The sequence below is a fragment of the Apteryx rowi genome, unplaced genomic scaffold (genome assembly GCF_003343035.1).
Source record: "Apteryx rowi isolate R43461 unplaced genomic scaffold, aptRow1 scaffold_242, whole genome shotgun sequence".
In the NCBI taxonomy this organism is placed as follows: domain Eukaryota; kingdom Metazoa; phylum Chordata; class Aves; order Apterygiformes; family Apterygidae; genus Apteryx; species Apteryx rowi.
This window is the reverse complement of record NW_020448775.1, coordinates 1,170,369-1,197,241: the sequence shown is the minus strand read 5'-3', so window position 1 is coordinate 1,197,241 and position 26,873 is coordinate 1,170,369. Positions and strand designations below refer to the sequence as shown.

At 40.3% G+C, this 26,873-nt stretch overlaps 1 protein-coding gene across 1 annotated transcript in view; it reads left to right on the top strand.

The window, feature by feature from the left end:
• The window catches only part of LOC112966437 (propionyl-CoA carboxylase alpha chain, mitochondrial-like), a 166,344-nt gene that overhangs the window by 135,269 nt on the left and 4,202 nt on the right, over positions 1–26,873 (top strand). Inside the window, exon 11 of the mRNA XM_026066540.1 lies at positions 14,310–14,450. Within this exon, the coding sequence (XP_025922325.1) occupies positions 14,310–14,450 (141 nt within the window). The remainder of the gene's footprint in view (positions 1–14,309; positions 14,451–26,873) is intronic.

The window sequence follows — 26,873 nt, the reverse complement described above, 5'->3', positions numbered from 1 at the left end:
TCTCCCAGCTGAGTTCTCTAACCACTAAGCTACAAAAACAGGTTTTTTTCTTCCTTGCTCCCCTTCTTCGCTTGTGACTGCCTAACGACCAAACCTCAACAGCAGGAGCTGCCCTCTCTGAGTGTCCTACAGTCAAACTTGTAAATATTTAAATTACTGAGTCCATTTTGAAATACTGAGTACTGAGTATCTTGATTATCTGTTCAAAATCTATCCTACTTGTTTATGTGTTTTTGATTTTAATTGATTTTAATCAATTTTGATTATCTACTAATGAAAGTCCTCCTTTAGCACACAGCAGAATTACCTTGCAAGCCGCAGTCCAGCCATGCTGGGTACATTTAAGTTTAAAAGAAAAGAAGAAAAAAGGAATTTTTGCAAATTCTGTCTCATGTCAGAATTTTATTTGTAATCAGTGTTATAAGACTGATCAGTTCAACTTTATCCCTACCCCATTGTGAAACATTTTCAGTTCGATTTCTTCACAAATCTGAAGTTCTGCAGACAAACTGGGAAGCTCTAAAGCATCAGGATAGCCTGCAGGTTTCTTCCTGACTTTATGGTGAGAAGTGAGATTATTGTGATGGATAAATTCAGTACTAGTTATTTTCAATCTTATAACCCTCTCTTCCTCCTTTTTTTATCCTACTCAAGGAATTATTCTCAGGAATTTGTATTTCTCAGCAGCCGCCTTTATTGTTACTGGCTTCTTTTCATATTCCCAAACTGGATTTATATAATTATTGATATAAAGACTTATGCTGATTGCCAAGGTATTTATGCCAAATATGATTAACTGGCATGTTGAAAATAGATATCTAACTATGGATGTGTTACCCCACTGTGTTATCCCTGCTAAAATTCTTTTCAGTTCATAGTTTTTGCCTTGTGGCCAGCAGATCACCACTAGTCTATAGAACAGTTTTTCTGGTGGGATAGAGAAATTTACTTTATGAGTAGCAATAGGTTTGAGAATGAGTTCAGCTTGCTTGTGACTAGTGTTTTGGTTTTTGAAGCAATGAACCACTGTTAAAGAAACATGACCAAGTTTTCTGGTGATCTAAATAGGTGCAGTACCAGTTGCATTCTGCCTTTTAAGCCAGCAGAGAAGTTAGCCTGCTGAGCTGGGTTTAGGCTCTGGAGCCTAAACCAGTGAGAAGCTAGAAGAGTAATAGTCCAGATCTGCTCTAGGTCACCGGAGCAGTCATTCTATTGGATTATGCTCAGAAATGCTAGCGTGAAATACAAGCATAATTTGGTATAAAAGAAGAGAAAACATGTATAAAATGCATGTCTAAAAGTAACCTTATAACAGCAATTACAGATACATTTCCCATGGCATAAAAAATTATTGTTCAGTGAAGAAGTAAAGAGTAGGACTGATAAAATATTCATTCGTGGTCCGTTATTTATCCTTGAGTTTCATTTGCATTTAAAGAAATATTCCTAGCTTTCTTTCTTCACTCTTTTCCTCCTCATTATGATCGTCTTAGAAAGTTTCATGCAATCCTTTCACTGTTATGTGCAAAATCAAGAGTCAAGACCAGACTGAGATCAGTATACCCCATGCTCTTAATTCCTTACTCACAAAAACTTAGTCTAATACTGAATCACTTTAGCCAACAGCTGCAAAATATTGCCCCGAGGACAGAGGTTAACTCAATTGTGAAATAATGACCAAAGCTCACATGCTTAATAACTTTGGGGGAGGAGCGGACAGGGGGGGATTTAGCCTTTGAGAAAACTCCCTAATTTAATGTGAATTGCTTGGCAGAAAGAGTTGCAGTTTAGAGGCTGGCTCAGCAGGTAGTAAGAATTGAAAAGTCTCTTGTACAAACACATTTACACTTGCAATTTTTTCTAATCTCCCCAAATGTTAGTAGTCATAACTAAAGTTCAAAAGCATTCAGAAAATTTTAATGTGAAATACATTAAAGTGCATTTCCAATTACACAGAAGGGCATGTGGGAGTACACTCTAAAAGAGCGAGTGATTCATTGAAAAGTGAAAGGTGGAGATTTCCAAATGCATGAAAGAGATTCGAGTGAACAAAATGCTGCGTATCCATCTTTTTCATTCTAAAACCCCTTCACCTTAAGTTCCCTGATGCTTTTAGCAAGAGTTGTTAACCGAGGTGTTCTAGTCAGATTTTCATTTGGGTGATTGCATTCTATCGCCCTATCAAGTGTAATTGGATATGGTAATCTTCGTCACTTCATGTCCCAAATCCACTGGATAAGTTGCTGTTTGCTGTTAAATGGCTCCCACGATTCACCTCTTAGGTGGCTGCGTTAGGGCTTTGGGCTAAGACAGCTCCATAGTAAATTGCTGAATGAGTATTTGACAATTGTTAACCTTGCAGTTGTGTGAGTAAAAAATATATAAAGCTGTTTTTGAAATAGCTGCCCCAATTCAACGGAATGCTTAAGGGATATATTATATACATCAGTGCGGAAAACAAGAGGCTAGCCTTTGAGAGGTTTTTAAAATATATTTTTACTATCCATTTGACCTTAAATTTTCTGTTTTTCTTTCTTCCTCTTAGCTTTACAGTATTTTATGTATCATATGCAATGGCAGTTTAATGAAAAATGTAGGAATGGTCCCTGGAGCAGAACTGGACCCTGCTTTCCTGATTTCTGGGTTACATCTGGGCTTAGGGAAGGAAGGGGCTGAATTGCGGGATTCCGAAGAGGTGCAGCAGCAGAACTCGAGACTTGTATGTTGATCTAAAACAGGAAGGAGGCTAGAATTTAAGCATCTTCAGTACTAAGTGACAGATTATCTGGGTTTGTATTGCCATTTTGCATTTAGGTGCTTCAGTTCTGCCTAAGACTTAAGTCTTTTATTGGATCTAGCCCTTAGATATTATCAAAGACTGTCATGTACGGTTTGAATTCTAAAAGCGCTAGTCTGTAGCGTAAAAGAGCATTTTAAGACTTACATGAGTAGCGCTGTTCATAATCATAGATGCAGCAGCATGCCTTTCTAAACTTCAGAAATTAGAGAACGTGCAGCAGTAACCTCAGATTGCTAATGTAGATCTCCGTCCTAATACCTGAAATGATCCCAGGAAATTAAACATTAGGAAGCACGTATAATATTGGTGCTGTAGGTACAGCATCACTGAAATGGTCTTGATTATTTAGTACAGAGAATATGTAAGAAACATAATTAAAAACTATTTTATGGCATATCATAAAATTTTCAGAGTTTTTGTGCAGTTGCTTAATCTTACCATCAATCTTTTTTGTTAGTTTTGCTGCATCTGAAACAAAAACTAAGCTTCCTTAAACTGAGGAATGAAAAAGTAGAGCATTCTTTCCTTGTATTATTTAGCAGTTTTTCCCTAACCCCATCCTGAAAAAGATCATAGGGATAAAGGATTTGTTTTTCAAACAATTTTTTTTCCAGGCAAATATGTCACTATTAATGTGTAATGCAGCAACTTGCTTAATTACTATTGAGTTGAAAGTTCTAAGTGAAGTTCCTTGAGTGAGACCACAAACCTGTTGAAATCAGTGAGACTATTGACAAAAACAGGTCCAGGACAGAAATGGGTCCAGGATTTAAAGCCTCTCTAACATGAACAGTAATGCTACTGAAACCTCTAAATCAATTGCTAGGCTGTGTAACTGCCGTGGTGGGGAAGCAGTTTGTCTGGCAGGAAGAGGTACGGAAGAGATTATCACACAGCTTAGGTAAAGCTGCACCATCTCTGGTAGCTTGAACTCTCATAAACCTAGTCACTTCTTTCTTGCAGCTTCCCCCGCAAATGCCCAAAGACTTCTGCTTTGAAATTTGACTTTGCAACAGCCTGAAAATGCATCTGGACTTGCTCAGGTTCAACAGGCTTTTTATGTTTACCTCCCTGAATCCATATTTCAATCCAGAGAGCTTTGTGAACCAATTCTGATCTTCATAAGTATGCCTCGGCTTCCTATGCACGTTTGGCTCCAGCTGTAGATGCCATTGTGCTCCCTGCTGTACAAAACACAACAGCAAGGTGCTGTGCCTTACCAGGCTGTATCTGGAAGCACTCGGAGGCAAATCAACAGACCAAACCCTAACCAGTGCCTGCCCAGCCATTAGAAAACTGTGAAAGAATGTAATTTACTCTGTAATTTTCTCTCTCTAAAATATACAGGCTGAAACCTATTTTGCAGTCTGTTTAATGTATGACCCATCTAAATGTGTTGCATGGTCATACATAGTCTAACAATGAAGGAAAGGATGCTGTGATCTGCTTGTACTTCCATTAAAGTGAATGCCAAACATAGTGCTGCACCTGAAGGGAAAAGGAGTTAAACGTTTATTATTCCATGGCCTCCCAGAGGGGAAAAAGCACTGGTGTCTAGGAATTAAGCAGTCTTTACTTGACATTTCTGACAATTCTACTCTATTTTTTTTCTAGAGTGGGTTGTGTTGTGCCCCAAATCAGATGATACTTTTCAAAAAGTACTTTCTTACTGAGCTTATTGAATAACTTATACATTTTGTAATTAACCAAAACCAAACTGAAAAATACAGGTGCTGGGTTGCTATGTAATTGAAAATATAGTTTTGAACATCTTTGTTGTTCTTTTCCCTTTTTTTTAAGTTACTTGTTATCTTTACATATGTCACCCAGGCCTCTAGTCAAACCAAATTGTACAGGTTGCCTTTCTGAGCCTTGCACAGTTGATTGTCAATGGACTTGCTCTTCATGGTTGTGAAATTCCCTTCCTTAACAAGTTTCATTTGCATCATGTGCAGGCAACTTTGTAGTCACCTGCAGCTAGTGCAGTTCATTGCAACCTTTATTATTTGGGCAGAACTCCTCCAGAAGAGTTAAGCCAAACGTCTCTCTGAAAGATGTTTAAAGGCTTGCTCTTAATGATATCATTGCCATTACCTACAACTACTTTCCAATTATAAGAACAGGAAGAGGACAACTGGTTACCCATGCAACAGCAGATTATTTTCAGAATACTGAGCCTTTCTAGCCATTGTGTCTGTGATAGATTTGAAATCTCAGAGCACACAAATATTAGAGTGGAAGGTAGTAAAAGGAGGTTTAAAGTGCCAGCAAGCTTTATGTTGTGCTTGCTCCCACTGAGTCTGCTCCGTCACATTATTTGCAACTCATGTTTGTTGTTTGTCCGTTCCTGCCAACACTTAGGACGTGCTGTAATAGTGGTCATTCAAAGTTGATTGCTTTTTTTTTTTTTTTTAGAAGAAGAAGGGACAAAATTTTTTGGAAAGAGTAGTCCCACTTTGCAACCCTTTGCTGTTCTCTGTTACAGGAAAAAAGGAAGAATTGCCTGGCTCTTGTCAATAGTTAATTTTCATTGTTATAGAGTAAACAGGGCAAATGTTCTTGCCCATTTAAAATACTTGTAAAAAATTGAATTAAGTCTTTTTTTTATTAATACATGTTAAAAACCACTATACTGCATAATGGGTTAGTCATGTTTAGTCTGTACACAGCTGATTAGGTATATTTTTTTCCTACTTCAGAGCATGTTCCAGATTTAGGAATTTTTGATTTTGTAAACACTTAGGCATGGGCTTTGTCCTACACCAATAACTAGTTCTGGTGGCTACTGTTGGCCTTGTTACATGTGAAAAGTTAAGCAAGAGCTGGCAGAATTGGGGCCCATTTTGGAAAAAGAGCAGTTGCTTTTTCTTGTGCAGAATTTTTCGTGCTCTTTTAAAACCCATTTTATCAGAGATGTATATGTTTTTCCAGTAGGAATTTCTGGTGCTTTGAGACAAAAAGTGAGTTGCTAATGACATAACTAAACCATTTTCACAATGTTGGAAGTGTTGTGTCAGGAATTTGGTTTCCAATCAAACAGCAGATCAGCTGAAGTAGTGTTGTGTGTCACACGTATGTTCCACACATGCTACTTGAGTTCTCACTGTTTTTTTTCATTAAATAGCAGATATAAAGTAAATGTTCTAAGTGTAAGTTGACCATAATGGAGACATAAAAGTGATGAAAGTGATGCATTATGTCACTGTAACATATTGACATTATCAATTATGTGTTATTAAACAGCTTAGCTAACTGAATGATTTACCTTGTGTTTAACTGCCTTTTTCAATTAAAGGTAGCAAATGCTGGATAACTGGGGCACAGTCATAGGAACCATATATTTTCCCCTGTTAACACCAGCACTGCTGACATGCAAGTGATGGGAGTGTTGGCATTTTGCTGCAGGCTCTAATGGGCTAGTTTAAATGGTCTAAAAAAAGTGATTAATGATTAGGAACAGGACTGTTACACACAGCTTCACAGCTCTTTTCCTCAATGCCTTTCCATTTATGTCAACTAGCTGCACACTTGGGAGGTGTTATTTCAAAGCAGTCAACAGTTTTTTTTCTGCTGCCGTTTGTTTCTATTTCATACATCCCTTTCGTTGGTCAGATCTAGCTAATGTTTCCTTAAAGTTGTAGGCTTCACCGATACAAGAGAATAATCCTCAGGCTTTATATGTCTGGTGACCAAAATCTAAATTCAACCGACATTTTATTACAGTGAATGCTCTCTTTAGCGTCACTCTATTTACTCCTGTTTGGTTTATTACATTAGAAATAATTTAAAGGTTTCTCTCAAAGTAATTGAAACCCTTTGTCAACCAATAAATGGTTCTCTTGTGTTATCCACTTGATTTTGCAGCAAGCAGTAATTTTTACATTAGTACTGCTTGTTTATAACTGGTAAGTGTCCACCCCCAAGCTCTCCCTTATATGCATACATACGCCCTTGCATATATATTTGTTATGTGTATTCTTTGGGAACCAAGGCCAATAAACATTATTACAACACTTTAAAACCCCCTGAATAACAACTTCGTGCCATAACTAGGAAGAATAAGTAGTTCCAAAAGAAAAGAGAAATCAAAGTCAAAGAATCCAGTATCTCACTCTTTTTAATGAACCTAGCAGATATAATGCATTCTCTTTGCTCTCTTAAGCTAAGGCAAAATCAAATTCTGTAGAGCAGTGGGGACTGAACACTCAGGTGCAAGATAACTGATTTTTTTTGAAAGTTTAGCTCACTGTGTTTAGATCTTAAAGCTCATTGCTGAAAGTCAGCATTCACCCTTAAATACCCTGTTGTGATAGTAACATATTTCCTTATACTTAGAATAGGATATAGACTAGCCTTTTAGATACTAGCATTTTGTACTCACATTTTATTAGTATTCAAAATATGAAACTTGTACATAGCTTTGTACAAGTTCTACCAAGTTTTCTGAACGAGAAGCTCACAGAAAAAAATTATCTACTAATATAGGGGTGGCGAAGGCGGGAGGACGTGAGATGATTTAGAGTGCAGTGGTCTTGGCTCCAGCGTTCATGCCATCTTGCCCCACTTCTGCAGAATAGCAGGTTATGGGGTAAGGCRCCGCGTCTGCCAGACAGATCTGAGGTGTCTGAGAAGAAGCGGCGTTCCTCACAGGTGGGCATGCCACCCAGCTGGCTTGTCCTTCTCAGCGTAGCACTCAAGGTGGCAATGTAGCCCATCTTCCTTTTGTAACATCATTTTTAGCCGCCTTTGCCAAGTAACCGAGGCTTGGGCAGGCGTGCTGCTGTGTTGTGTGTGCTTGTCCTCTGTGTTCCCAATAACCTGGACTCAGTTGCTCAACTTCAGCCAGATTTAACAGAGGGGGAAGAGTCCTGAAAGCATTATGGTCCAACTCACTTTGCAAATAAAAAGAGGCCAGCTAGAGGAGAAAGCTGCAACTCTGTATGTGTGGTAGGGGTTTGGTCAAACTCGTCCTTTATATAAGACGAGAGGCTCCACACAGGGAATGCAGTTATGAATGCCCCCCATGGTTATAATGGGTTTTTTTAGACATGACAAGCAACTACAAAACACATCTGTGAGAAAGCAGACTTCATTAGTCCTGCTGCTCACAGAACTACTTGTTACTTCTGAGAGATTCTCCTCTGCGGCGTGTGCAGCGTATGGAGAGGGGCTGGCAGGGATTTTCTTGTCTCCGTATATGCATGGGCCAGAGTATATGCAGTTGTTACTACAGGCATATAAAGCTGCTTCCCTCTTTCCTTGTAATTAGGGCATTTAACTTATCAGCAGCCCCTCTCTCTTTTTTTTTTTTTAGCACAGAAGCATTTGCATGTTTAAAGATTCTGCATTTTTCTTCTGCAGATGGGCCAGGGAACATCTGCTTTGGATAGTTTGCAAGTGTTACTTATTAAGTCAGGCCCCCAAAATCCAGCGAACTGTGGTGACTGTTCCCAAGGCATGCTTTTCCTGTTAGTTTTCTTTTGGAAGCATGTGTTGAGCTTCATTACACACATTTATTCTTCGGTTTTCCTTTTGGCTCAGATTCCTGACTAAGATTCTGTTCGTAAACGATGAAGTAAAATACAATTTTTCTTAGGCATCAGTGCAGCACTTTTCCCCCCGTAGCTCGTAGTAGCCCTGCTCGTGGGCAGATTTCAAAGGAAGCTCGTCTCCTTATGGTTTTCCTCGATAATCCTTTATCCACCATCTTCAGCTCTCATTCCGTTGCTTTCTTGCCTGTGGCTACGTTTCTATCTCTGCATCAATTAGCACAGTGATTTATACAACAAGCAAGCAGTTTAGAGGTAATGGTACACAATTAACATCTCATTCCACCATAAAGGGTATGCTAAATACCCCAGTCACTGCTTTCTCTGCCTGGAATTGAAATAAGTGTTTGTCCTAATTCATATGCTATCTGATGTGAAGTGGGCCTGCTTTGTACAGCACTACACCATTAATCTAATTATAGATAGCTGCAAATGAAGTGCTGTCTGCGCGCAGAGACTGAAGAAAATAGCGCTTTTGTCATTTAGCATGACTCTGTGAAGCAAGATCGCACTTTCCATGGCAGTATGGCAAAATGGAAATCGGAATAATATTGCTGCCTGTTACATCGTTTCTAATTACAACAGCGTTGTAAACACAACCGGGCGCTGGGATAAATAGAGCTGTAGATGCGCTGTCAGGCGGGTTGGCGGCGAAAATCCTCAGTGTGCTGTTGTATTAAATGATGCGTCCTGATTGACAGCTACCTCGAGACTGCGCTGATGGAGTTGTCACGGCGCCGCGCCGAGAGGCCGCTCGGCGGCGCGGGGGCTGCGCGGGGCGCCCGGCTGCGGCGCGTCCCCCCGGCGGCTGCGCCCGGGCGCGGCGGCGGCGGCGCCCCCTCGCCCTCGTGGGTGAAGGCAGCTGCCGCCGAGCCGCAGAAGGGCTCCTGGCTTCCGTGGCTTTTCTTTCTCTTTTTCTTTTTTTCTCTTTTCTTTTCTTTTCTTTTCTTTTCTTTTCTTTTCTTTTCTTTTCTTTTCTTTTCTTTTCTTTTCTTTTCTTTTCTTCTTTTTGGCTGTCTTCGCGGCATGCTGGGTGTTTCGTTGGAGTTTGCTCCTCCATCAGGTGGAAGCCACCGGGGTTTCGTGGGGACGGGGATGGCAGCCCTCACCACCACCCAGCCGGAGGAAATCAGCTCTAGGACTCAGAGCTCGGGAAAAAAAAAACACTCCGCCATGATTTATGAAATGTTGTATATCCCCTTGCTGAGCGAGAGGTCCTTGGCTCTGAAAGAAGATGGTGCCTGACACCTTCAAGTAATATGGAATAAATACATAATTCTCCTGTTTAGGTGTCTTGGGGGAAATATAAGCAAGGCTATACGGTCACTGTGTTAACATGTATAATTGTTAATAAAAGAGGCAGTGTGCTGATAACGTATTGCGCACTGGAGCACTGCTTATTATTGCCTTGAATGAATACCAGATAGCATTACGCACCTATGATGGTCAAACTGCAAGTGACAACAGTTAAGTGACTTGGGACAGGATGCTGATTAGGAAAGTTAAAGGGAGATTACATGACCACAGTTAATAAATTTCCTTAATTCTGAAAATGACAGTGTAAGCTTAGTGAAAATAACTGGGATGCACAGCAGTTTCTCTGCTCAAATCTGAGCTATGCATGATTTTCATCCTTCTGACCACAAGAAGAGGCTTTAAAAATGTGGTTGAACGTGAGGTAAAGCATACTGAAAATCCACATCTGGTCAGCAACCCAAACAACTCCGTAAGTAACATATGGGTATTGATACTTTGGATTGCTCTATAAAATCTCCAATGGAGTTTGAACATTTACAGCTCCTGGGAACATGAGTTTCAGGTGTACAGGGAAGATCATATTTATTAAACTAATGTGAGATGTAACAATGCAATTTTGAGGATTTTGCTAAGTGTGTGTAATATTCTGTTGTACATGACAAGGGAACCTTATCTGTTGGGACTACAGAACTTGCTTTTAAGTGAAGATAGGGTTCAGATATGCCCTGGCCTCCTTTAAATAGCAACTGTTTTTCTCTCTTCTTGCATACTTACTTGGGAGATTAGTACCTTATATGTCTACAAAAAAATCAACAAAAAGCGAGGTATAATTTTTGATACATTGCTTTCTCCTACTCTTTTCTTCTTTTTTCCTTATTCCTTTGTGCTGCTATTATTACACTTTTCTTCTTCTTCTTCTTTCTTCTTGTTGCAGCTATTTCATCATGAGGGGTAGTTTTGCATTACATAAACATCAAATTCATTTACCAGGAGAGTTAGGACAGGATACTGTTACACTAAGGCAACTATTAAGTAACATCCCCTTTCCCTACTATTATTTTTGTCTGCTGATTGTGGACTCCGACAGTCTGGTGAAAAAGAAACACCTGTTTTCTACACCATCAAACGCCGTATGGCTTCTTTCAGGTACTTCTTTATTAACTTTCCTTTGGCTGGCAGAATTAGGCTCTGAAACCCTGCAGAGGGGAGCAGTGGTCAGTGACAGCTACTCATCAGCTCAGATCTGATCGCTAGCAGATTTCATTGCTTTAGAGTCCATCCACCCGCAATCTATTCATGACTCCAACAGATGTTTCTTCTGTTTTAGGCCTGTGGAAACCTTCTGGTCTCCATTTATAATCCAAACTTTACAGCCTTCCCTAATTTAAACCCCTTCTTTCTTCCTCTTCTGCCTCCTCCTCCTCCTTCTCAGGAAAAAAAAAAAAAACACCAAAAACCCAGACCCCATCCACACTCCGTTAGTAGCGTATAAAAACAGCTACTTCATATGTAAGGATTTGTCCTCATTTACTAAATCAAAGGTGTAACAGCAGTATTCATCGTGCAATGAAAAAAAATTGGTATGTTCTTAAATGTTTTAGAGGCGTGTGTAGGCACTGCTGGATTTGGTCTTCCTGGGACCCTTGCGGTTCTCAGTGAGCTGCTGCTCCAGCTCCATCACGGTCAGGTGAGCAGCTCCCCTGCACCCCACTGTAAAGCTCTTCGCTGAGGGCTGAGAAAGAGCTTTACAAAGGAATGCTTCTGCGGCTGTTTAGTGGGGTCCAGGCACCAGCAGAAATACATCAAAGGTAATCTTAAAGAAGGAACCTTTCTTTGCTGCTTTGTATTTTTATATTCTGAAAGGTCATTTGTGAACCAACTGTGCCAAAAAAGGCCTTTCCTGGGAAGTTTACTGTTGTTATTTTTTACTTTTTGATTAGAATAACTTGCTTATCCCCCAAACAGACTAAAGAACAATAAACAAATACAAAAGGAAAAGGAACAGCTCATCAATAACAAAGACCTGCATTTTGAAGCTTTGAGTGTACTGACTCTTGCATCTCACTCCAAGGAAAGCAGAAGTCCTGCCGAGAAAGGAATCTAAAAAATATGAAAATTATAAAGATAGTAAAAACAATGTTTGGTAGGGATATTTTAACTTGGTGTGGAGAATTGAGCTTTAAAGCGCAGCGCACTCAGGGACATGTTTTTTCCCCACTGCTCTAAGTTGTGGTGTGCAGGGAGAATTACGTATTTCAGTCCCTGTGAAATACTGTAACCTAGATGAATGCAGAAGATACAGCTTTCACTTGATGTTTAAATTTTGAAATCGGACAGCTCGGAAGTGTTGATCTATACATATATGTGGCTTAGAAAACTAAATGGCGTCTAAGCTTGATCTTCCAAAATCATATCAAAATAGTCTCCTGAGTAAGCAACAACACAGTCGACAAATCTAACTTATTTCTGTTTTATTCCTTGTGTGTGTGTGTGCAGTTTTTTTTTTTTTATTTTCAAACTCAGAGTACAAAGAAGACACTAACCATGGATACCGAAACTGTGCAATTTGGTGTAATTATATTCCCCCCCATAGATTTAATGAAGGACTTTTAAGTACAATTTATCTTTGATAAATAGTCCCTCTGCACAGAATGTTTATTAGATTGACAGCAGAATACACTCTGCAAGCATGTTTTCCTTGCCACTTATGACTCAGATGAATTTTAATAGGAGTAAAAAGCTTTTATTTGCACAGTAATTTCACTTAAGGATCATATCCTTCAGAAACTGGCAGACACTTGTATGTCTTGATTGCAAAACAGACACTCAAGAGTAAAGAAACATGCGTAAGATGTTATTATTTGTCCTGTCACATTGCTGCAATTCTATTTGCAACTTGTGTCATCAAATCTCCTATAGGCATCATCTTCCTCCTCCCTACACGGTACATGCACGTGTGCATACGTGCACACATATGCGCACACACACCCCTCCTTCTAAAAAAGAAGCTGCGAGAAGCGCACCTTCTTGAACGCAGTTATTTGTGCAGATAACTAACTGTATTTTGGTTTTGAAAATGGGAGCACCTCACTCTTAATTGACATCATGGTGCCTGCAGGAGGCTTTGAGTTAAAGCAGCTTTTTGTGTACAAAATGGTGCTGGCACACATCGGTCGTAACCAAGACACATATGTTTGGGCACGAGTACTAAAATCCTTGGGTGCCACTTACAGCTTCAGGAAATATTTTTGGGGCACTCTTTTGTATTTAGTGGAGGGTTTTTGCTTCATGTAACCATTTACTTGTATTTCTGATAAGAACCAAGTATTTTCTAACCAAATGGCTACACTGTCTGTTGCACATATTTAGTGTGTCCAAACAGCATTTATGTACGATGGTAATCCTTTGGTTTAATTTGGTTTTGAAAGCTGCTTTTTAAAGATTTCACTGCAGAGTTAATTACCTTTCAAATGTATTTCTAAAAAACCTTGCTGTACACTCTGCAGAAGCAGACGGCAGAGTCCCCCTTTACCTTCACCATAAGGATATCTGATTTTTTCTGTCCATGTGAAAATGAAAAGTAAAGACGTTCTATTGCTAATAAAACAACAGCTAATTGTTTGGGAAGAAAACATACTGTTCGAAGCAAGGTGTTGAACTTTACATCATCAAAATACACATTTGCATTGTAAATGCAGTGCATCCATCGCTTATTATTAAAACCTTTGTTTAAATTATTGATGAAGCATGATGCTGGTCTTCACGCGGTTGGCCTTGGCGAGGACGGGCTTTCACGCAGAGACCTGCTGCCATCTACTGGAGCTTCGCCTTCGGTTTCCAGTGCGCTGGGACAAATTTGAAGGCTGTCTCTCCACGCGCAGGGACTGAGCTGTCACAGTGACGGCAAGTTTTTAGAAACTAAAAGCCTGAAAGTGAAATTAGTGTACATGGCTACAGGTTTTCAGAAAGGTTTTTGTTTAAAGGGATGCCGTTAAAAGGGACGGCTAAGGTTCCTCATGTTCCTTCCCTTTTTTTAAAATGTTACAAAACATAAGAGAGAAAACATTCTTTTTTCTGAAGGTAGGTAACAGCTGCTGAACAGTTTTTATTACAAATAAAATGTATTCGATCCAACCAAAATGTTCCATCGTTCTGCTTGTGCATGAAAAAATGGAAGTGAAATTGTTTAATATGTTGTAATTGCAAAATCTAAACAAGGTGTTTACTTCAAGCATTAAATAACTGATAAAATAAGTGTTAAAAAAGATAAAAATAGTGCTTAGTACAAAGTCATGTCATTGAAAATCTGGCAGATTTTCCCAAAATATTTAGGAAAATTCTAATTTGATACAGCAATAGAAATGATTACCTAGCTATTCCTAATCTACTAAAAATAACGTGCATTTTTAAAATCTTTTCTCTCCCCTCTCTGTCCCAATTTTTAAATGACTCTGACCTTTCTTACTGTCCTTGATTCTTCCCTTTTACATACTCACTGATGCTGTTTGAGGTTGCCTATTTTTCTTTCTGTCTACTGAAAATGAAACTCTGAACAAGGATTTCAAAAAGTGATATTTTGGACACTCCTGTAAAGAGCAAATAGCAGATGTATTATATAAAAGCATGCTACAAAATAATGCCGATTATTCATTGGAATTCACCAAGGTGCAGTGTCCTAAAACATTCCTCTTCCTATCCTTTAGTACAAATTGCAAATACTGACGAAGGTTGCTGCAGAGCTGAGCAAGTACATGCCAGAGAAAGCAACAGAGGACACCTCCAGCGTTTTGAGATCTCCCATGCCTGGAACAGTGGTGGCGGTTTCTGTCAAGCCTGGGGACACGGTAAGAAATGTGATCTATATATCTGCGTTTTCATTCTATATTCCACACAAATTCCTCCTCTGTGCAACTGAAACTACCAGTCAGTTCCTTCACCTCACCTGTAGAATAAAGCATGCTGACGTGTGTGCACTGTTTTTTCATTCTCTGTTTAAATTATAAAAAGTCATAAGGAAGCACCTTGCACATGAAACAGGCTTTAAAAGAAACATTTTCATCTGGATACAAGTCCACAGCCTAAACTCAGCTAATCTCTTGCTTTTATATCACAACTACCTTGGCAGGGGGAAAAGATTGTGTGTGTGTGTGTGTGTGTGTGAGAATATATGTAAGTATATGTATGCTGTTGGTGGTAGCAGGAGGGGATCCTTGATTTTCTGCCATGAAATGGTGCAGTGAAAATGTTATTAAAGACAAGGTTAAATTTTAAGGGACATAGGACAGACATTTAACAATCTTTTTTTAAGAATCCCTACGTTACCATTTAGTGTCATAGCAAGACGTGTGACTTTTCTGACTGGGGAATTCCATGCTGGGAATTCCCAGTCTCTTACGGGAATTCTCTTGTCCTGCAGAAGGAATAAACTTGACACAGAGAAAGGCAACAAAACATGCCATTGCTGTCCTGGGATTTCCAGTGCTGCTTACCTCACATGCAGCTAGAAACAAATGTGAATGTGGTGTTTTATGTATAAATACTTACTTGTCCTCAGCTTTATATGAACTTTGACCACATTGTGCCATATGTTATTTCTAAGCTCAAGGCCCTTAAGTGAATCTCTCATAACCATTGAAATCGATAGAGTGATGCAGACACAGGAATAATAGAATCAGGTTGTGCAGATTAATTCTAAAGTACTTGTTACTATTGTCATTTAAATGAAGACATAAATATATACATGGCACTTAGAAATTTTTAGTCATAGAGTTCATAATTTATGTGAATGAAACCTAGACCTTGTTGAGAGATGATGTAGAAATGGGATAAAATCTCAAGTCCGAAATTAGCACTGCATTTAATATGTGAAGGTCATGAACTGTGCTGGTGAAGTGGTTGGTATGCTTACATTTTTCTGTGGTGCCACCTCTGTTTTTACAATATGTGAATATTTCTGTCTAGTCACAGAAGGAAGGGAGTCATAAAGTTAATGTTAAAGATCTACAAACATTCATATTAAATAAAGAGATTTTTGAGAAAATAGAACTAAATACAGCTGAATAAAAATTACCAAGAAAGAAATTCCTTTAGATTACACTTAGCTTTCTGGGTTTGTGAGATATATATATATATATATGAACAGTTTATGCCTTTAAAAACAGCAGTATTAATTTAAAATTAATAATTTATTACAGAATTTTAATTTTTATTGTTGATTTACAGCCCTGTTTATATAAACTGTTGCCTATGAAAGTAGCCTTATGCCTGGAACTAGCCTGTGATTTAATTTCAACTTTTAGTCACTTGTTTCATGTTAATCATGTGTGGAAGAATCTTGAGGCTTATGTTCCTCATACACAGTATTGTAAGCTGCCAGATAAATTATCAAGCAATGTGTATTCACAAAAACAAGACTACAGAATGAATGGTCAGCTGCTAACAGCCAACACAACAGCTAGTCTGAAGATCTGCCTGAAATCGGATTAAAAAACTGATTGCTGAGAACTTACTTATGTCATTGTATGGAGTGAGAAATCTGCGGCTTCTATTTGCAGGCAGTAAGAGTGGCTGAGTGAGTGAGAGCGTAAGCAAATATCTGCTTTTGCGAAGAGTGAGGGGAAACATTTTCAAGGCAAGGATTTTGAGCCTTTTTCTATTTGTTTGTTTGAAGCTTTTTCTTTTGCTTTTGACTGAGAACTTAATGCTGCTAAGTATTATCAATTCTCTCATGTTTGCCTGAGAGTATTATTTGTTGTCTTGAAGAACTAGAACCAGGGGAGAACGAGGCCAGAGCCAAGGGGATTTTAAGCAAATAAATAAATGAACCTGCCTCTACAAATCCACAAGTGGTGCACTGCATCAGAGCACGAGTTGTTAAATAATGTGTGGAGATTTTTTTCTCTTCTCCTCTCCTGCAGCTTTTTGCTGGAGGCACTGCGTGGCAAAACATTTGAAAGCATAATCTATGTTCTGCTGACCTGAGCTTGTCAATGCTAATTGTGSGGCTTTAATTGCAAAAATACATTTGCGTTGTTGAAAGGGGTTTAACTTAAATCCTTCCTTTCCAGGACTAGTGTCAAAATGTTAAAAAAAAAAAAAGAGAGAGAGAAAGAAAGGACAGCAAGAGATGAGGGGAGCATCAGCTATCTGCACTGAATATGCAGTGGGCTGGTGTGATTCAGAGTACACGTCTCGGCTGTCTGTCAGAGCCCAGCTCACTCACTACAGCTTTTCAAGGCATGATGGCAGGGGACTGTAACTCCCTGATAAATACAGCTCTTTTTGTCACACTGCTTGGACAAAGTCTTCAGTCAGCTTGAGAAATGGGCATTTAAGTCACTCCTGTTCTCTTGAATGAGCTCTAGGTTCGCGGCTGTGTTTACCCCTTCAAATTTGCCCGGGGTGTGACAGCAGCGCGGCCGAAAAATCAGAGCGAACGAGGTAGTTTTGTCCTTCCTCCCGGTCGGGTGCCACTGCTGTTAGGAGTAAAGCAGCCTGCTTATGAGCTGCTCGGAGGCTGTTTTTCCCTAACCTGTGAACTATGCTAAATAGCTCTGGGCAGCCGCACAGCGTGGTCCCTGCGCCGCGCTGCCGCACGGGGAGAGCCTTTCAGAGCTGTCAATAGCACCGGGGGCTCCAGTGCCTTGGCCGGCCTTCAGGGGGAACTTTACAATAGCGAAGAAACTCCTAGCGAGGGAGCGTATCGCTGTCGCTCGAGCGGCTGCGTTTGCAAACTTGTGTTTACTGTCTGCAGTTCAGATACGGGACAGCATGCTCGGCCAGGTAAAGCATATGGTGTTTGTTAGTCCCTCGCCATGAGTCCATAGCCACGTGAGAAGGCAACGCTGATCCCCGAGTTAGTTTCCCTCACTCGATGCATCATTGTTTTTCCTTGAAGTATAGTGTTCGCTTTTGGCTGCCATTCACGAAAAAAGCTTTGGGCTGGTGAAGATTGTGTGAGCATCCTCCAGCAGGTCTGAGAAGCAGTTTCCAATTCATTTTTGCCAAAAGATACTGCATATGCAAGGGATTCGTTTTCTTTTTTCTATAAGACGATCCATAGATTTTTAGTACCACAGTGGGGAAGTGCTGTTTGTCATTCAGAGAGAAGTAGGACTTGCCATGCTGCCAATTTTTTAGCTTTTTAGCTGCTTTCTACTTTCTTTATTTTCTCTCACCTAATTAGAAGAATGTAATTAATTGCCACTCAATTATTCCTGGAAATATAACGAAGCCACTCAGAAGCATAAAGCAAGATAACCACCAAATGATGTGAAATCTGGCTGCGTGGCAAGCAGCTTACTATTATTTAGGGAGAGAAGGTTTAAATTTAACTTATGTTCTTTATGATAACACAGTTATATAGGAGATACCCGTCCATTTGGGGGGGGTAGGTTGTCTGCATGTTTATTTTTTAAGCAGATTGCTAGTGACAAGTGTGCATTATGAGGCAGTTCTGGTTGGGGAGAGTCACAGTTTGGTTCCCCGTGGTGCTAAGGGCAAGAGAAGCCACCAGGCTTCAAAAGTCCAGACAAGGGACTTGGTGCGTTTCTGCTGACAACAATGTCAGCACAAGGCAGCCCCCATCGCACACTGTCTCCGGAGTATTTTCCTGCCTGAGCGTGGGGATGGCACCGTGCACAGTCTCGGCTCGCCACAACTACCAGAAACATAACACCGGGAAAACTATTCGAGCTGCACAAATTCTCTGCTTACTCAGAGGGCAGAAAACAGGCAGCTCCTTGCAGAGGTTTCTTCTTGAATCTCCTGGCTTGATTTTTGTGCATGTAAGGTCCATGCGCTGCAATCGCGGGGTCACAGGTAGACTAAAGTTGTCATACCCCAATTAAAGAAAGCCGTCCAAAGTGCTCCCACAACAGCTTCTGAGTTTGCTAGGCTTTGTATACTGCAACAAAAAGAGATCCAGACTGTCCCGGTTGCCCTATAGTTTATAGTTTTTGCTATATTTTTGCCTATGTTTACAGTTCTTGCTCTTTCAGTTTTGTATCGGTCTGAAATGCAAATATTTTTTATTTTAGCTGTATGTTTTTGTGGGTTGTGTTTCTTTTTCTAATTACATTAGGCAGAACAGGTGGCATTGCTAAGCCAGGCATTGGTCAAGAAGCCAACGCTGGTAGCCTAAACCAGTTTAGTGATTTTTTTTTTTGGTGTGTCCTCCAAATATATATGTAAAAGGAAAGCAGCTGCAGGTAAATGCCCAATCGTTACTGCATCTTTGTAGCACTGCAGCCAAAAGGTGGCCGTTAATTATGTTGATCTCAGTCTCTAAATTTCCTCTCTCCCTCCAAGTGATGCAAGATTATCCCGTGTTGTGGATGTTATCACCATTCAAACCACTTTCTAAATGGACTCTTCTTTTATCAAAATTTCTTATAATTTCAAACTGATACTAGTGTATCCGTGTCTATTGATATTGCATGGGATGAGTTTTTCTACCAAGACGTCAATGTTGTTAAATTTATATGCTAATTGCCTCACTAATTTCAAAATTAAGATATCTTGAAGACTGCTTGAGGAGCTGTATAACTTACTGAACACATCCCTGCCAGCAATGCCACAAACATTTTAAAAGCCACTGGACTAAACTAACCGAGGAAGATGTTTTTAAATCCTCTTGCAGTTAAGTTACATGCACGTTATTTCAAAGTTTCTCTTCTTGCTCTTTAGAAAAATAGTAAAAAAATCCTTCTCCACAATTTTCCATTTCACAAACCTAGGAAAGTTCTTGCTGTAGGAAAGGGTATGTCTCGCTTGACCTCTGCTGTTGAAATGCTCACAAAACAAGACAGCTCCCCAGATTCGGTTTCTCACTACATTGTTCATTCTTGTGAAAGAAAAGGTGGAGTTGTAAAGTTACCTGTTGCTGTCAGCCGGTTGCTTGTTGTCTTGAATCGTATTTGCCCTTCAAACTTCAAAATCTAAATAAAGTTCCTCTTTCTTATTTTATACCTGTAATTATACTGGTGGGAATTTGTAACATAGAAATACCACCAGGAAAAAACAGTAGAAACTGATTTGCCTAAGTTATACTCTTACATTCTATATAGACAAATGTGGTGTTAATTACTAGATTTAACAAGATATGCTTAATTTCAATGAAGGTTTTCTCCTGTGCATGAACATTTATTTTCTTTCGTTGTTGTATTTTTCTGTTTTCTCTACCTCTTTTCCTCCCTCCCCTTCAGTGATCCCAGTGCAAATATTAACTGCAATTTTCTGTAAATCGAGTTGGTAAACTTGACCAAATGTGGTCAGGCACCTCATGTAATTTTTATGATTTTATGTTTTTTTCTTTTTGTATTTTTTTGTGAAAAAAAACCCCCAAACTATTGCTAAACAGGGTGAAACCATTTTCGTAGTTTCATGACAAAGCTATGAAATTTCAAGAGTAAAAGCATTCAGATATTTCACCATTCGGTGTGAGGCTTCAAATAATATTTGTTGTGATTAGATTAAGAAAATCTTAAATATAATTGCTTAAAACATATTTATATAATTCTTACACTTGACTGGAATAGATTTTTCTTCTATATCTTTATGTGATTATACAGTCTAAGATTTGTGTTCGAGCAGACTATAATTAACAATGAAATCCTATTCCTGTGATGAGATATGAACTGTCAATATTAGAACTTCTCCCTAGGGGAAATGTGCTAATGGCCTTGGAAAAGAAATCATAGATTTTTTTTTTATTGGTATGTTTTGCCTTTTTAAATGATATGCAACTTTTTACCCATTTCTGAAAAAGTTGACTGATAAAGATTTCCGAAATGGAAACTAAACTTTGTCTTGGGCTGACTAGCGCAAGAATCACCCACAGAAGTGCTCTGCCTGTGTATTATTTCCACTAAAGGCTTTGGGATCTCAGAAGCAGTCGGGAAAGTGTGTTTTGGATAAGTGGGAGCAGTGACCAGTGCTTATTGCTGTCAGGGGGGACATTCACTGACCTTTGGAGGTCAGTCGTCACAAAATTTGGGATGTGTTATCTTCAAATTCATTCTTTAAAGGGCCCTGGCAAAAAAAAGTTTAATAATGATTTGTCACGTACCGTTAATTGCTGCTAATTATATTTGCAACATTATAGCTCGGGTTTCAAATTTAATTTGGAAGGAAGGGAAAACCTGCACTAATTATTTTGCACAGTATGGACAATGTCAAGGAATTTCAATTGCTGCTCATCCAGTTCCTCCTGATTTGTTTTCTTGTTAGATACTTCCTGCCAGAATGCCAACAAGTCATAGAGAAAAAAATCTAGGAAGGGAATGATACCAGTATGGACTAAGTTAAAAAAGAATAATAATAATAAAAGAGTGAGCAGTATTTTCATAAGGGCTTTAGGCGTTAAATACATAGTTAATTCACTGTTCAGTGATTTTGCATAGCATAAATAAGATGAATGCTTGTAATTATTTTGCAGAAACCTACAAGAGAATACTTCTGAAACCTCAGGACAGGTTACCTGGATTTCACATAGGCCAGTCTTGCATTGTCCCTTCTCAGTTTATAAGAATCGATGGGGACACAAGTCTTAGTATAATGGGAATAACAAGGGCTGTTTACTGGTGTCTCCCTAAAGCTCAGAAAGGAGACACCAATAAAATCCAGCTCTCACTTCATTTTTAACTAAATCTAAGATGCTTTTTTGCTTAGGGCTGTAATTTTTTTTTTTCTTCAGATCTGAGAGCCTTAAAAATGTTACGTGTTGGAGCACCTGTGTTCTAAATATAAATGTCTTAAAAATATAATTGAAGGATTTTCACTTTTGTAGGCAAATCAGCAGGGTTGATATTGATCCATCTTTTTAGGGAGCCACAGTGCACCAGAAGGTGATACTGCAGAGGGCCCCGTAAACCCTCGGAGCCTTCTGTCTAATTTGGCAGAAAAACACAGAATGTCGGACAACAAAAGAACGATCCGATTCCRTAAGAAATCTTCATCCCACCCACCCCCTTTTCACAAGATTAAAAAAAAAAAAAAGAGGCTTAATTTTTTCAGCTGCACACAATGATTTGGTGCTCACTCTTGCATTGAAACAGTTGCTGTCAGAACAGGCAGGAAACAGTTTTCTTTTAATTGCTGAAATCATTCGGAAGTGCATCATGCATGGCTTCTATACAGCAGATGCTGTGCATTAATTGGCCTGTGTAGGGCTGACCCAGGGTTCCTTGCAGCGGGCCCAATTTTAGGCAGAGGGTTTAAATAGCTTATTTCTTATTTTGTATAACCTGGCGTACATTAGGAGTGTGCTTGCACGTGGGGTATTTCATGGTCTGCAGTTTCTAATGTCATGTGGGTTTCAAAACCTGTGTTTCGCTGGTAATGTACTAGCAGCAGGTAAGCTCTAAATACCATCCATCAGGAGCTAATTTTTTATCCAGATACTCCAATGACTGATGAACCTGTCTTTTGTATGAATGTTCAGCACAGGAGAAAGCCATATGCCCCTGGCACTGGTTCCTATGCATTCCTTACCGTTTGCAGCGAGGAGCTTAAGAAAAAACCAAACCCTTACATTTACATGCCTTTCATTTATTTAACAGTTAGCACTTTCTAAACCGGCTCTGTTTTTTCAACAGAGAAGGAGATTTAGGCCTCTTAAAGCAATCTGACGGCTACTCCCTCCTTTTCTTTATCGGGAATATTGCTGCACACCCTTAATAGGGAACCTTGTTTTGCTACTCCCCGTCTGTTCAAAACAGACCTTAGCCCATTAGAAGGTCCTCCCTTGTGTGGGAAGACCACAGCTGTTACTGTAAATCTCATCCAGTAACTGTATCACCCCCATTTTGTGGCTCTGAAGGATGAAATTGAGAAATGGAATACTGTGCAGTCATCCTTTACGGCTCCAATTTTAGGCCTTTGCACATCATTTTCATGCTTTTATTCCAAATCAAACGACATTAGTGAGCAACACCACCCTGTGCTAAATGTCTGGTGTCTCAGGCGGCGCCTACAACCTTTATTTTCTGGAGGCTTTTGACTTTTGGGGTGACCTTGGGTTTTTTGCTGTTGACAGTGGGCTTTTCGTTTTATTTTTCCTTTGCTCTCCTCCCTCACTCCCTGCCCCCAGCAGTCTTTTTGAAATCCTCAGATTTGCGGAGAAGCACAAATCCAGAAGGTAGCTGGTGCCTAAGATGGAGGCCACTCTCTTACGCCTCCACAGAGGAAGCGAGAGCTCAGCATGGCGAACAAACACAACTTTAAACGGTTTCTGTTTCTTTAAATCTTTGTGAATAAAGTGGATCTAACTTCTTATGAAGGATATTGGGGGCTTTAATCAGAAATAAGAAGTGGTTTAAATCATTAGCACAACAAAGCAAACTATAAGCTTGAAGATAAAAGTCTCAGGGGAAAGAGTCCTCTGAAAATAAATGGGACTTGATAGATTTCCATATCATTTATAACTTCCCTTAATTACACTTGGAAGACTTGCCAGTAAAACTGGAAAATTGGCAGCCTATATCCATTATAGTAATTTTGCCGACCATGGCAAGCAGCTGGCTTTACTGGATTTTATTTCCCATCACTCACAATTAATCATCAGCTGGAGACGTCTGAAACTCCTCAACACGGCGCGGTACTGTGTGACACGCAGGCCTCCCTCACACGCTAAAATCTGCCGAGCAAACGGGCCGCGCTGCCCTTCGAGCGAGCCGCTGCTTAACGAGCGCCGCGGCGCTAATGGGGCGCGAACGCGCGCCCTGACCCCATGTCAGGGGCGAGGAGGCGGCGAGCCGCATGAAAGGTGCGCCGCTCGGCCCCCCAAACTTCACCCCAATTAGGCGGGCGGCCGAGGGGTCCGTCAGCACCCGCTGGGCTCATCGGAAGGACTGGCAGGGCTCGGGACCCTTTTGCAAGCTGGGCGCTCAGGACGCCCTGTCACACTCAGTAAATCTCCGTGAGGTGATGCACAAAAGTCCGGGGAAAAGCGTGCGGTATTTGCCGAGATCCCTTGGGAGCAGGGCCCTCAGAGGCGAGCCGTCTTCTGGGAGCTCGGCGTTTTCCGGGGCCCTCTCTGGGCGGGCAGTTCCTCKCTGTGCTCCTCCTGGAGGTGCAAGGGAAGCAGGTCAGCACTGAGGCTTTTCCAAGTCTGCTTCCGCCCCTCGCCGCGAACAGCTTGGTCGGGAAAACACTGAAGACCCTGTCCTGTGCGTGGTCTTTGCTCTGGAGTAGATAAAAAACACCGTGCAGTTCCCAAGTTCCTCAAACGGTGCTGTTGACTATTCCTAAATTCATGTCTGAATTGTTAGCAGCATCAAGACCGTAGGTACCCACCTCTTCAATGTGTTTTTTTTTCTTTTCTCTTTTTTTTTTCTTTTTCACTCTGTGGAGAACAAAACCGAACAGATACTTTGAACTGAACCTTGCAGAAATAAACTATTAAAATACAGAGTGCAGGTCTGACAGTAAATCGCTCATTTACTTTCATATTCCAAGCAATGTGAAGGTGGATTTGTCAGTAGCATAAGTCCGTGAGAAAGATCACCTGAGTTTTATTTCTTTTAACAAAAGGGACACCTTTATTTTGCTGGGCTCCAATCAATCAGATTTTTTGTTTGTTTTTATTTGCCTGTTTTGACAGATTTGGGTCATCACTGAGACCTCTCTATAAATTGAAATGTAAAGATGATGGTTTGCATTGTTTTACCATCCACAGGAAGACATAAATCATATGAAGAAAATACAGCTTTAAAAAATAGTCCAGATAAATCCTTAAATGAGTTAGAAAACAAGAAATTGTGCTACGCTTTTCATTTGCAGGCGAACTAACAAGCAAAAGGATATGTGCAATTATATAATGAAAGAAATCTGACAATGCCCAAAAGACTGAACAAGAGAAAAGAGAGATACAAGTGCCTAATTTTAGGATTTGTTGCTTTGCAACACAATAAGTTGAGCTATAAAGGTTTCACATAAGAACAGTAATTAAAATTCGTGCTTAAGTGACACTTTCACCAARGTGATTTTCAACAAATTGCCCATTATTGGAAGTGCTGATGCAGCTCTTTAACATGGGGTACTTCCTGCAAGTGCCTGCTTCCCTCTAAAGTAGTAAGACCACAAGGTGTTCACTGGTTACTTTGTGTATATATTTTATTGGTTGCATGGATTTTTTTGCTTCCTAGACACCAATTCCTTTGCCATCAACCCTGCAAGTATTATTAGAAACATGAAAGTATTCTTTCCGAGAAAGGTGGGAAGTGGAGAAATTCAAATTTGTGGATGTTTCCATGCCACAGCCACTAATACGCAGTGGCATTTTACTGCCATACTTGAGATGTACAAGAGACAATTCTGCTTAGCACTTATACAGTAGATATATTTTCAAAACTCCTTTAGATCACTGTTAACTGATGAATTTGCATAGCATCCACCTAATTAAGCCATTTGAGATTTTGGCAAACTGAATCACGCTGGGGCTCAACAGAAGAGTTTCTTGTGCTCTTGAAATTAGGCCACTAAATTCAGGTCCGCACTCCATAGTGTCTCAGTTTTCAGCAGCCTTTAGAGGCCCATGGTCTTGTCATGCTGATCAATGAGTTTAACCATAGGATGGCGAATTTGTTTCTGAAATGTCCCATGCAAACAAAAAAAACATGCTTGCCTTTTTTTTAAAGGGAAGTAGAAATTCATAGCTCCCTCTTGACCTCAGAAGTATCTGGAAAGCTCAGAGCAGATGGAAGAAAAGCTGAGCAGTGGGAGGCGAAGAAGAAGAGGAAAAGCAGGAAGAAAAGAAAGAGCTGCTGGAAAAAGGCTTCAGAGGGAGCAGCAGGTGTGGAAGGGCAGGGACAAAAGGCAGGTGGAAGTGGGACAGAAGGGAAATAGCTGGGCACAAAGAGCAAGTCTTTGACACTATTCACTGAGTCTGACACTGCTAATGACTTAAATGGTCACCTGAAGCTCAYGATGGAATTTCTGCCATTGAAATGTTGGGTGTTGGTTATTCTTCTGTATCAGGTTATCACACTATATTCCCATAGCAAACACCAGCTCTTAGGTCCCCCCAAAAGCCCATCACATTGCTGCTGGCAATCTGTTGGAGAAATAGCACGTAAGCATCTTTAAAAAAAATTTTTTTTTTTTTTTGTCTTGCTCAGAATCCAGGTGGGCATCGATGCTTTTCAGTCATTGYGTAAAACATACACTTAACATTAGCCAGTAGGAGTGCTGGTGCTAGGAAGTGCTTACCTCTAGTGTTCACTTTAGAAAAAAAGCTTTATTTAAGTTTTCAGGATATGCTTCATACAATGTGCATTTGATCTCAGCCTTAACACCTGTCTGTTAGACAGTATATTTCTCCAAACTTGTCTGCTCTTGTCCTCAACTATGTATTATTCATTTTACATGTATTTTGGGAAAAAAATATATTTATTGGCAAATATGTTCTGAGAGAAGCAGYGTGTATAACAATGCATAGACCAGATCTCTTCCCATAATTTACTTGGACACTAAAAGAAAGGCAGACTTTCATGTCAGCAAAACGGCCGTATGAAAAGTATTGCAGTGGACACAGAGCCAGATGTCTCAGAGAAGTGTGTTTATGCAAGTCCTGAATATTGGCGCGTAGGGCCAGCACCCTCCATCTACACTGTACATCATCTTCATGGCATGCCTGGGCGATCACTGGGTTGCAAGAGGGGTGAATTCTGAATCAAGTGCTTTTTCTCCCTCGTATATAGGCAAATCAAGTGTTTTTTTGCCCCGCGTAGGTAGGCAAACCACTCAGCCACACCACAAAGCCTCAGGTGGCCATTTGCTTGGTGCAGCGTGCTTGAAGGCGCTGGGGAGCACCGCAGCGAGCCCAGCGGAGCAGCGCAGCCGGTTGCTCGCCACCTTGGGCTCTCACAGGCCCATTAGCAGAGTGCAAGCAAGCAGAAAGACGAACCTTGAGTGTTACCCTTTAAGAGCCATCAGTTGTGGTGAAAATGATCGTTTTGCCTCCGTGATCCCTGCCCCGTGCATAAAACTCCGTGTTTCCTCGCAGGCATGTGCCATTTGGGCAGTCTGAAGGCGTCAGCTACTGCCATGCGYGAAGGTGTGACTTGCTGCTCCACGCCGATCTGGGGGGTATCGTCAGAGCCTCTAGCCGTGCTCCCCGGCRCTCATGCCAAGAAACTTTTGGCCTCTGCATCAGGCTTAGTATCCGCGGGATCTGCGCCAGGGAAGCAAAGCAAAGGCTCCGCAGCCAAAACAGCACAAATTAAATTTTGATGTTGTACTGTGATGGATGTGAAATGTGAACCGTG